The 13,455-nt window shown below is 31.1% G+C and overlaps 1 protein-coding gene across 1 annotated transcript; it reads right to left on the reverse strand.

Moving 5' to 3' along the window:
• Nucleotides 1-211: 211 nt before the first annotated feature.
• On the reverse strand, nucleotides 212-7,312 carry LOC107625459 (exostosin family protein). Its single transcript, XM_016328096.3, has 15 exons — nucleotides 6,782-7,312; nucleotides 6,126-6,542; nucleotides 5,880-5,973; nucleotides 5,429-5,615; nucleotides 5,078-5,333; nucleotides 4,043-4,258; nucleotides 3,864-3,950; nucleotides 3,643-3,777; nucleotides 3,071-3,184; nucleotides 2,708-2,955; nucleotides 2,495-2,575; nucleotides 2,028-2,259; nucleotides 1,501-1,599; nucleotides 1,194-1,379; nucleotides 212-553 (listed from the first exon to the last, which is right to left on the reverse strand). Exons 2-15 carry the CDS (start codon nucleotides 6,480-6,482, stop codon nucleotides 455-457), a joined length of 2,391 nt encoding a protein of 796 aa, XP_016183582.1. The 5' UTR covers nucleotides 6,483-6,542; nucleotides 6,782-7,312; the 3' UTR covers nucleotides 212-454.
• Nucleotides 7,313-13,455: the final 6,143 nt, after the last annotated feature.

The following is a 13,455-nucleotide window of genomic DNA, read 5'->3' on the forward strand; positions in this document are numbered from 1 at the left end:
ATTAATTTTGAAAAAGAAATTAATGACACCAAGCATTCAAAGAAAGGTGAGTGATAAAGAGGTTTATTTTATTCACGCGCTTATCAAAAAAATAAGATCCTTTTGTGATATTTCTATATTGTATATAATTTTTTGGTTACCTAACATCACCGTATTAAATATGTTTAGAAGCATGCAAATATTACACTAGAAAACGAACAAACAATAAATAGAATACCAAAATAACGTAGCAATTATTATTTACCAAAATTTATTCATTGATGATAATTTACATTAACACGGATTGCTAAATGCACTTTTACGTGCATGCATTTATGTTGAAAGTGGTTAAAAGAATCACATACGTCCACCCTTTGTTGAATGATATACTGTATACTTCTATTGGAGACTTGCCTCCTTAGTATCTTCATCCATTTAATCGTTTCAAATAACCTTCTCACATTAGTCAAGATCCTCAGTTTGTGCTTGCAAGACACTGCTTAGGTAATCCAAATTCCTTTTCATGGAGAACTTGTTTCCTCCATGGGTCATTGTGTAACTTGTAATGCAAAACCTTGTTTCAACAAACATTCATGTCAGTATAACTGTTTCCTTTATAATGGCAAATGTGTAAATTGCGATGGATTTAGAGTGGATCCCTCAACAATGACTTTGTCATGTGTGATCTCTGACCATTCATTTAAGAGACGAGACAGATAAAACATGTGACTTAAGAAAATATAGATGGCAAGATCATGTGAAAATTCAACATGAGTATATTGGATCCATCCCTGTGATATTTAACCTATAATGAAAGTCAAGTGTCACATAACAAAATAGGTTAATTTTGATGCATCGATGATATAAACATTTTTTCTAATTACATCCAATTTTTTAGATGACCATTCAAGCGATCAATGTAAAAAGGAGTTATTGCTGATGTGACATTACGTAATTGGATATATGTATCTTAACAAAAGAGTTTAATTTTGATGCACTAATGGTATAAAACGTTTTACACAATTGTCCAATCATATCCATTCTTTTGAATTACCATTCAATATTCTTTGCAACAAATTTATTCCTCCATTGAAAACTTGTTTTTCTATCAAGTAATCAAAGGTTTTGAGTATCATGAAATAAAGTTGCTCTTATGACTTGCATATGTAAGGTGTGTTAAAATTTAAAAGTTTGACAAAAAGGAAGATAAAAACCTGTATGAAGGTGGCTAAGGCATCATCTTCTGTCAATTTTACAAATTCGATGGCCCAATCATCAACGTGTCCGAAAGCAGCTTTTTGCCTTTCAGCTTCGAGCATAACAGCATCACGGTACACGAATCTTTGCCAGATTTTCTGAACATTTGCCAGCTTGAATTCGATTTCTGTGTCATTGAATCCCTGAAAGAAGCAACACATCACAAACCATTCAGAACAATCTTTGCTTAAGAATGCATAAATTGTCCCATCAACAACAATGCATGAAATAAGCCATAAAAAGACAGGTAACAAATTAACAAACCCGAAGAAGCTTTATCAAGTTAGGAATTTCATCTTCAGGTAACCGAACTGCGAAGCTGTCATAGTTGAGCATATTCTCATATGGCAGGAAAATTCCATCCTGCAGCACAGAGAAACAAGGCAAAAGACTGCAATCATTCATCATTTCGTTAATTTTGAAATATAAACAAATTTCAGATCATTATCATGAATATAAACAAATAGCACTCTAATCTCTAATTGATAGGGCTGAATTATTCATGGTTCTGAGAACCAAACCGAACCAGCCAATTTGACCAGGTTAGTTAGAAATCGACCACTAAATTGGTCCGGTTCAGAGTAAAAACCAGTTGTAGGATAAGCAGTAAAAAAAAAGGTCAAAAAACCGATAAATCAATTGAACTGATTCGGTTTTTATTGGTTTTTTAGCCGTTAACTGATTTAACCATTCAGTACCAAACTGTCTTATAGATTATATTGACAAGGAGCAAAAGAAGTACAATTCTTAAGTAGATTCTATCAAGAAGGAGAAGAAGTATTATTTACTACCTGAATGACCACAGGAATGCACCCTTGCAAGATACTGTCCTCCATGCGACCGCTCCAACCGTCACCAGGCAGCACGCCGCAGAAAACAGAAGTTGCTAGATCAGCATGATAGTTCTCAGAACGCAACGGGGTCACAATGACGTCATCGGCATGCTGTTTTCCAAGCTTTCCATCCTTGTTAGGACTTGATCCAAATTCTTTAGCAAGTTTCTGTCGTATACCCATGCTATACCTGCAGTATTTCCAAAAAAGTTGAAGCCGCATGTTCCGTAACATTGCAATAATTACCAACAAATATATCCAATCACGTTTGTTAACAAGAAAGTGAGAAATCATTCAATTTCATACAAAATTTTGGGAGAAAGTTTGTAGATTATTGACTAGGGACAATGTGAATGTTCTTTGAAGAGAAATGAATCATACTACAGATGCCTCTAAAATTCCAGAAACTTCTCCAGTTAACTTACGAATCTTCTGGTCTTCCATGAGCATAAGCTGGACCTAGATTACCGTTGAAGTAGAACAACGTCTTGCGCTTCTCGCGGGGCCTGAAGTCAAACCATAATATGTTTGAGTTCTTTGATTTCATGAACTTTAAAGAAATAGCACTTGAAACTCAACCAGCATGACAAGAAAGGAAAGCAAATGACTAACAGTTAATGTATTGACAAATTGTTTACCAATCCCAAAGTTTTGCAGTCAACACATTAGCATCCGGAACTTTCCATGCAGGTAGCACAAGATCTTTGTCGGGGTCAAAACATGGATGGATGCCTCTTCGTTCGGAAGAAATATTATCCCAGTTGTCAGCCCAATAGGCCGTGGTTGAATGGTTATGTTTTGAGTTTGTGTTTCCCCAATGAACTAACATCATGCTGTTCCATATCTCCTTAGGGGCATAGCAAGCACCTTCATCCCATGAAAAAAACTGCCTTCAAAAACAAAAGTGACAACATTAGCATATGCTTCAAGCAATCTAATACGGTTAACATTACTTCAATAACAAAACTTCGGAGCAGAAAAACACATCTTCTTAGACATACCCAGATATGATCCCTTCCTGATGAGCGATTCCAATACGAGTATTGCTCAACAATGTGTTTATATGCATTCTTATAATATTCCAACGTGAGAGAGCTTCTCAATCCCAAATGATCCTAGCGTTATAAAGGAAAACAAAGTAAAAGTTGTGAGAAGTAATTAGTGTTAAACATGGAGTTTTTAGCTAACACATGATAAATATATCTGTATAATATAAAAAAGATCTACAACCACATAGTAAAAGGTAATTGAATAGGTAATTGAATGTTTCTATCCTTCTTCCATCCTTTTACAGAATATATTGAAGCTCCTAACAAGGGAAAAGAATATTAGATGCAACTCTATTTACCCTTTTGAAATTATTACGTATGTTTATTTAGTCATTAATGGAGAGCAAATCCATGTGACATAGACATTAGGATTGTACCAATCTTCCATAAATAGCAATTTTGTAACTCAGAAGACTATCAACATAAATAAAATGTGCATGCTTGAAAAGTTGAAACTCTTTGTCTTTCTAATACATATGCCACATGCAACAAGATACAACAGCATAACAGTTAATGCAATATACCTGCATACTCAAGTGAGGAGCGTCATCGGCACGAGTTATGATACATGAATCAAGAACAGGAACAAAGAAAAAATCGGCTTCTTCGCCATTTAATGTTCGGTGAGGACTAGCTAAGATGCTCTCGTAAAGTGCTATCTGTAAATAATCGGAAGTTATAAATATATTTCGATAGTTCTAAATTTGATCAACTGAAATGCTCTAACCTAAACTTCATAAAATACCTGGGAACCATACAGTTGCTCTGTCCATATTGTTTGATTATGGTCATTATAAATTCTATTAACACACTCTAACTTAAAATGGCGTCCCTGTAAGAATGAAGAGGAAGAAAATTAAAACCAAAAAGCACCAAAACTAGCTCTCCGGAGATAACCAAGATTGACAACCGGCTGATCCTAACCTCAAGGAGGAGGCTGTTGAACTCGGGGGGCAAATCATAAACATATATAAGAGGCCTTTTCTTTGCCACCTTTGTGTTGAGATTGACAATTTTTCCATTAACATGAAGATCATCAGGAATTTCAATCTTAGCAGGTTGAAGCCAACTCGGCCAATCTCGTATAGAAGATATCACAGATGGCACACTGCAATCTACTCCATACCACCCATTGTTACACTGAAAATCATTAAATTCAGTTTATTTAAGTTTATTGGGATGAAGAGAAAATTCACAAAGGAACCCCCATAATCCAGAAAATAATAATTAAAAAAAAAAAGAGCGAAAAGACCAGGAAGAAAATAGACAAACAAAAAACAAAATTTCAAATCCCTCATCATGTCATCTAGAGATAACCTGAAAAAAGGCCATCAACCTTGCATGAAATAGATGAAAGCCACAAAATCTCATCCCAGAATAGTAACTAACTGACTTTATACGCAAAAGTTACCCCCTGAAGAACATTTCAATGTGATTTAAATGAAATTAGACACTATTTTGATAGAGACATAAACCCGGCATTTAGGTTTCAAAGACTTTCCATACATATAATTTTAGATCAATATCAAGTGGAACAACTTCATGTTCTAGGCTTCTTATTTATATATAAAAGTGCCCTCAGAACTGAAAATGAATCACACAAAAATCCTCAGAAATTGAAAATGCATATCTAGAGGAGGCAAACTATGATTAGTCCACAGAATTCTTCTATAAATATCCCATTTCATCTCTAAAGTTTATTCTCCTTCTAACATCAAGTTAATTTGTTTCTAAATAGAGAAACGTTGGCAGCAAAATTAGGAAAATTTGACACTTTTTTCTCAAAATGAACCTACATTTTCTAAAAATTTTTAATCAAATATGTTTTAGTAGTATTTTATTTTCTACGAGCCAATCTCTACAACCGCAACAAATGAAAACATTGCAGTTTACTGTGTTTTTCTTCTAGAAACAAGTCAGACAGCAAAAACACACTTCACATTAATACACAAGAATCACCTGACAAAAGCCACCCCGACAGTGGCCATGTCCAGAGCACTGATTGATGCAAACAGATTCCACAGCCGTCTCGCATAGTGTGCCCCAAAGACCATCATATTTGCAGTCACATTCTCCTTTGATTTTCGCCTTGCCAGCATAGAATTCTGCTGGGTCCACATTACACCAACCGCGTACGCTACTGTTAGTTGAGAACACATCTTGGTCTACTTTGGCCCAATCCACTATTTTGGGACCATCGGGTTCAGAAGGTGGACTGAAGTAGATGTAAGATGTAAGCATTGTGACTTAAAATGGTACTCAAGCAAAAGATAGTCAATGAAATTCAATTAGGAAAATGAACTTCCATACTTAAATTGAAATCCGCATGTTTCTGCCAGTGGTCGATTTGGGTATTTTGTGCCTTCACCACAGAAGCACATTGCTCTTGTTTTGTCACAGTTGGCTGGGCAAATTGAGACAACCCATCGACCAAACGGGGCCTCTTGTGATCCTGGGTAGTTACATTCCAATTCCATTTTCTCAGTGCATTCTTCTCCTGTCACCACATAAAATAGTATAACATTCAGACCAAAAAAAAATATCAACTATGTTCTGTGCAATATATCCAAACATATGTAGAAAATGATATAAACAAGTTCCGTAATTTTTCTGTAAAACAACTCAGGAGATCCTTGAGCTAGAAATTGTGTCTGATTTATGAGTCACCAGAAAATGTGAATGAGAGCTAATGTGCTAAGTCATCTTCTCATTAAAGATCATGTATCAGGTCAAGAAAGTGAAAGGAGGGAACAGAACTAACCAGTATAACCGTGAAAGCATCGACATTGTCCCAATTCTCGATTACAAACGCCCAAGCCACTGCAATCATTTTTGCAGTTATTGCCACCTATAATCTGTTAATAGACCACAATCACAACCATATATGTTTAGTGAAACTACCAAGTAACTGAAACACAAAATTCCTTATTCAAAAACAAAAAAGAAGTCAATGATCTAAACATGAAATGGGAAAACAAGGTAAAGCTGTATAGGTATCCCTTGTCACCTCAGTAATGTTGACCTCCCTTTTTACAGAATCGCACCCTGCAAGCCACCGGCCAATCTCAGCCTTCCATGGTGCCCCTCGATAAACAACAGCTTCATGCAAATCAGCTGGGAACTGATGCTTCAGATCAATAACCGGCTCTTCCTTCTCAAGGTTGATCGGAAATTCAGCCGATGCATTGGTTGGTGGGATGCAAGAATCTTGAGCAAGCTTAAAGTAATTGAAAGAAGGGGTCAAAGGGAACAAGAACAGATGCACAACAGAAACCAAAGCCAAAACCGAAGCAATTGTTGCTACAAGTGACCAAGAGCATCGCCGTTTCTTCACATTTACCAAATCTAACAAGTCTCTTGCCATACTATACAAATCCTCTACACTACAAAATACTTTACCAATTCATCACCTTGACACCAAAACCTGAAATAACAACACCATCACCATCAATGCAAACAAAGAGCATAGCCATTACAAGGATCAACTAAACCAGAATTGAACCATAAAGAGTACCCCAACTCACTACTGTTAATGGATTCTTTATTTCAACACACAAGTTACATAAAACAACAATTTGAATTCAACAAAACAAAGGGCAACTACAAGAAACTGATCCCACATTAGCAAGAGTGATGTTCAAACATTGTAGACAATTGACTCACCTTTCCCAGATCTGAAGCCAAAGAAATTATCCAAAACAGAGAAACCTCATACACAGGAATGAAAATGAAGCCACCCCAGAAGGAGCAAATTCAGCAAAAGATTCACACAGTGGAAGGGGACCACCCAAATTAATAGATGAATCCAATTTCAACACAAATAAAGAAAAGAAGCTCCTTTCTTTAATTCCCTCTAGAGAATTTGTGCGAGTCACGTTTTTGGTCAATGGGGTTGGAAAAAAACAACGTTTTTCTTCATTTTTTTTCTGGAGTTTTTTTCGAGCAAGTGTGAGAACCCAAGTTGTCAGACTTATATTAAATTTGAGACAACACAGCGACTGTTTCGTTCTGCACATGTTAACATTCTGGTTGGTATGATTCTTTTTTCAATTTTTCCTTTCGGGTCAACAATTAGAAAAAGATAAACGGTGTTGTTTTGGTTTCGTAGAACAGGAACCAGAAAAGGGAATCGGATTTGTAATTTGTGAATTGTGACAAGAAAACAAAAAAGGGGGATCCGAATTTCAGTGATTCACATCTCACGGACACAGACACCGCAAGTGAGTCAAGCCAGCTCATGAGCCAGCTTGAGCTCGATTCGTTAACAGCTCGATAAGTTAAGCTCGTGAGCTGGTGAGCCAAGCTTGAGCTTGGAATTGAGTTCATAAATTAAATGAGCCGAGTTTGAGCTTGGATAAGCAGCTCGATTATATATATATATAACAATCTTAATTATTTAATATTTATATTTATTTTTTTTATATAATTTTAATATAGGACATAAATAAAAAATTTATAATTTATTGATAGATAAACAATATATAAAATTGATCTTTTCAAATATTTTTTAAAATATATAAGTTATAATTTATTGATATAGAATTATAGATTATGTATTTATGTTTCTCTTATTTGAGCCAGCTCGTGAGCTCGAGCCAACTCGTGAGTTTTTAGTGAGCCGAGCTTGAGCTTAAGAAATAAGCTCGATTGTTAATGAGTCGAGCCATGAGCCAAGCTCAATTTTCGTGAGCCGAGTTTGAGTTTGGTCTAGCTCAGCTCAGCTCGGCTCACTTTCAGCCCTAGATACAGGACACGTCTACACGTAAATTTTAAAATCTTACGTAACAGAAATATCTACATATAAAATATAAAATATTTTTAAATAAATCGTAATGATATTTTAATATTTTATTGATATTAAAATATAAATTAAATTTTTTAATTATTTTTAATATTTTATTTTAATTATATCAAGTATTTAAAATATTTTTTTTAATAAATAATTATATATTAAATCTAAATTTATTTTAAGGATATATATTAAAAATAAGACTGAACACGCTGATACATAATGGTATTTAAGTGTGTCCAAACGTATTTGAAAAAAAAAATTTATTAAGATACCATTTAACACAACAGGACGAATATCCATAAGTGTCGTGTTAAAAATATGTCAAATACGCAGACACCATAACTCAACAAAATATCCGTATTTTGTAGGATTTCACTTATTACCGATTATTTCTTTTTTTTTCTTTTACTGCAAAAGCCACCAAGGTTTCGCCCTCCATCGAGTTTGAAACCAATTAGTTGCAATTGAAGTTGCATTTATTGCCCTTAAAGGATTTTTGCATTAAGATTTACGGAAAAAATTTGGTAACCAAATTTAGAAACTAAAATGGGCCAAAATCTTCTATTTTTAGCTTTATTTAATGAGATGAGAAAAATTTAATTATTATTTTTTTATGTACTTATTTTTTTAATTATAATATTTATTGTATACTAACTGTCTTTTTTTTATTATTTTAAAAAGATTAATTTTTATAATTTTATTTTTATTTATAAATTATTAAATAATTAAAAAATTAATAATATAAAAATTTAAAAATAAATATAAAAATTTTATAGGTTATTTAACTTTTAAAATGTATAAAATTTATAAATTTAAATTAAATAAGATATTAAAAATTTATTATATTATTATTATATATAACAAAATCAAAATAAAGATTTATAAATATTATTTATAATTTAATTATTTATAAACGTTATTAAATTTATTTATTTATTTTTTTAACAATATTTAATTTGAAGTAGAAATAAATTTTTTATGCAATGTTGTCTTTATCTTTATACATGTTTTTAACAAATAAAAAAATTTATTTTTTTAATTTTATATTCAATTTTTTAAATTATCTTTAGTTTCATTATTTTTTTATTATTAATTTATATTTTTATTATATTTTGTTACTGTGACACATACTATCATAATTAATTATCATCCAATACTATTATTATAACTCTCAATCTTATCTATTATTTTGATCTATAATCATTTATTGTGATAATTTTTATGTGTTGTTGAAGTTTTGATAAAATAATTCTTTTGTCTCTCTTGTAAGGGTGTTCAAATCCAAACCGATCCAAATTAAACTGCTCATTCAATCCAATTCAAACCGAAAACCGATTAAAACCGTACTAATTCGTATTTGATTGGATTTTATTTTTTGCAAACCGTTGGATCGGATCGGATTTCGAATCTACTTTTCACAACCGATCCAATCAAAATCGCACAATATGTTATAATAATATTATTTTATTATTATATTTACAATTATACTTATAACATATTCAATTTGTTATACATTTTTATATTTTTTTAAGTATTATTATTATTTAATAAATGCTTTATGTTCAAAATGTGATTTATTTATTTTAACTAACCTATAATTTTATTTCTATTGTTATCTTATCATTGGTTTTTTAAGATATTGTTAAGACTTGCTATGTCATGGTTGGTTATTTAAAATTTGATGTTAAGACTTGATATATATATTTAATTTTTTTAATTTACAAAACCGCAAATCCAATCCAATCCAAACCGCTCGAAATTGGATCGGATTTGATCGGATTTTTTTAAAAAATCATCCAATCCAAACCGCACCGCAAGTAAACATAGTGTTCGGATCGGATGAGTTTTTTACTCAAAATCGATCCAAACCGCACCGCGAATACCCTTACTCTCTTGAATATCTAGATGTATAAAAAATATAGTTATTTTCTTAATTTGCATGATAAATCATCTTATTAATTTATTAAAAAATTATGACATAAAATATTCAAAATTTTTGCTCAAATGATTAAAATTTGTTGTCAACAGTCCTAAAAATTAATATCAAAATATTTATTTTTAGTTAATGTAATAAATAATAGTACATGTTATAAGTTTTGTAACTAATAATTATAAATTTTAGTTGCATTTTAATATAGTACATCATTACTTTTCATATTGGATTACCACCATATAATTTTCATATTTATTTTAAGGTCCACATTAATTAAATTGTACTTTATTATTTTATTTTGCATGTTTTAAAATAATGTGATTATACTATATAATAAGGATGACATTAATTTTCATAATTTAATATGAATCTTCTTACTATTTTATTTGTCATATGAATACTATTTATAAAAGATAGTTATTTAAGGTGAAATACTACTTTAATTAAGAGAAATAGAAAACTTTTAGATTTATCGACTTGTTTTACTTCTTAATCTTCACTTGATATTATTCAAATTTAATAAGTTAATGGTGGTGATTTCTTGTGATTAGTTAAACAAAAATCAATTTTTGTTCTCGTTTTTTTTATAATTTTGACCCAACTCAATTTTGTTATTAAATAATTTTTGTGGGTCATAATATTTTTAACTTTTTCTATAATTGTATTTTTTTTTCTACAATAAGTACTTTTAAATTATCTAATGCTTAAAAATTTATTTTTTTATTTTTTTGGAAAGGAGAAAATTAAAGTTAAATGATATTAGTTATTTTTTTAACAAAATTATATATTTATCTTTTGTTACTTATTTTACTTTCTTTTGATGGTCTAAATTAGTATATATATTATCTAATTATTTCTATTATTTATGCAACATTTTTTTTTGGTAATTATTTATTGATAAATATTCAATTAACGGTTCTGTTTATTGTATTTCAATATGTTTATTTTAATTACATTCAATAAACTACCCAAATTCAAATCTATTTTTTCGATCCACTTTTTAATCATATGATTGAAATTATTTAAACTGAGATCTTTAGACTCTAAAATTTTTAAAGTAAAAAAATACAATAAAATAAATTAAAAAACTAATAAAATAAAATATTTTATTTTATTGGGTTGTCAAATTAGTTAAAAAATCAATTCAACAAATGTTCTTATTTTGCCACATCTTTAATATTATATATTAATCTAATAATCAGTAAAAAATAATATTATCCAATGTAAAACAAATTAAAAAAAAAAGAAGTTAATAAAATATGCGTGAGACTTTTTACTCTATCATTAGTAGGTGGAGATTTTCTTGAGTCATTTATAAGCTAATCAAATCATTTGTGCCATATATTAAACGAACAATATTAAATCAATTAATTTTTTTGAAATATAATTTATTTATTTAATTTAGTTATAAACAAATTTACATGTATTTAGATGTCACATACAATACTCAACATAATTAATAGTTTAGAAAATTAATCTATAAATGTGTTAACAAATTATTTATAAGTATAGACTGCATCATTTATATACCAATTAAATAACTAGTATCATATGCCAAACAAATGATACTATAAAAGACAAAATTAATAATTTTTTACAAAAAGTTATGCGTGAACTTTTTTGTATTGTTAGTATGAAATAAGTATTTGCAAAATTAGTTTTGGATTATGTTAGTAGGATTAAAATAAGATAGAAGAAGAGTTAATATTCAATTTGGTCCCTGAACTTGCATGAGAGCCTCAATTTAGTCCCTGAAATTTCAATTGCCTTTCTTTAGTCCCTAAACTTTGTAAACGTGACTCACCTTAGTCCCTAGGACAATTTCCGGCACAAAAACGTTAATGAAGTTCTGACATAGACAACCAAATATCAAGCTGGAACTTGTAAAACGGCGCTGTTTTGGTTTTGGCGCTTAAATAGTCCAAAAAGGGTGTTGGAACACTTGTTTTAAGAAAAAAAGTTTCAATAAACACTACTTACGATATTTTTTTAGACTATTGAAGTGCCAAAACAAAAACGACGTCATTTTATAGAGTCAATGTGGCATTCGTCTATCCACATCAGCGTTCCGTTAACGTTTGTGTGACGAAAATTAGTTCAGGGACTAACGTGAGTCACATTTGCAAAGTTTAAGGACTAAATAGAGGCAATTGAAACTTTAGGGACTAAATTGAAGTTTGCGTATAAGTTGATGGACTAAATTAAATATTATCTCATAGAAGAAATTGAAAAGTAAAAAAAAAATACATAATAAAATATATGTGTCACGTTTTTGGAGCCCCTCTTACACTTTCATAAGGATCCTATTAATATTTTTTATTGTCACTTTTTTTTAACTTACTACTGCGCCTCACTGTTTTTTAGATTGTTCATACAATTTTAATCATGAAAGGAAGCAAAAACAAATATCTTATGATTTATTAAACTATTCTCTTTAGCAGTATCATAAAAAATAGGTAACATCCATTATCAACAAAATACCAAATATTATTATATAACTCAATAACATCACTCCAAAGTAATACATAGGACTTATTGATACTAATAATATACTGCATGAAGCACAATAACAATAGTATTTATTATCATGTATGCTACACATTAAAACTTCTGGGGATGCTACACATCCATGTAACCATGTAACTAAGTTGGCCCAACACCCAAAAAATCCGATACCATTAAATGAAACGTGAAATACACGCGCCCAATACACACGAAATCGCCCAACGCTTCTTCTCCCCATGCTTCTTCTTCTTCTTTTCACGCTCGTTTACGCACGGAGCGTCTTCTTCTTCTTCGCCTTCTTTTTCGTGTTCCTCCTTCTCCTCCTTTTTCGCGTTCCTTCTTCTTCACGTGTTTTCTCCTTATCGTCATTCTTTTGTTGTTGTTGCTGCTGTATTTTTTTGTCTTTTCCTCCTTCTCTCTCTGGTGAAGAAGCAGTAGAAGGTGAGGAAGAAGAGTTTTGAATAATGCAGAATGAACCTAACACAGTACTCATGGTGAACCGAACATAGTACTCATGGTGAACTGAAAATAATACAATTGTATAGTACTGAGTGAACGAAACATAATCCATTATATAAAATTAAATTCAAACAGTTTTCTGCAGAATGAACCGAATACAGTACTCATGGTGAACCGAACACAGTACTCATGGTGAACCGAAAACAATACAATTGTATAGTACTGAGTGAACGAAACATAATCCATTATATAAAATCAAATTCAAATAACTTTGCCTACAATTTACATATTATTAATTCAATTCAATTCAATTCAATTCAGTACACCACCGTCCATTTAATTCAATTCAAATTAGCAATTGCACTCCATTCAATTCGATTGAAAATTGAATAATCCAAACTTTGTCAGTTTGAATCGTTTCAGAAGAATAATCCAAATCGCTCTCCTGTTTACCAAAAATGTATGAACCCATAAACACTGAACCCTAAACACTAAAACCAGAACCCTGAACACTGAACCCTAAACCCATAAACCCTAAATCCCTAAAACCTAAACCCTAAATCCTACACCCTAAACCCTAAACCCTAAACCCGAACCCTGAACTCTGAACTCTGAACCCTAAACGCTAAACCCTAAACTCTGAGCCCG

This window comes from Arachis ipaensis, chromosome B2, assembly GCF_059453495.1.
Source record: "Arachis ipaensis isolate K30076 ecotype BB chromosome B2, ASM5945349v1, whole genome shotgun sequence".
Lineage (NCBI taxonomy): Eukaryota > Viridiplantae > Streptophyta > Magnoliopsida > Fabales > Fabaceae > Arachis > Arachis ipaensis.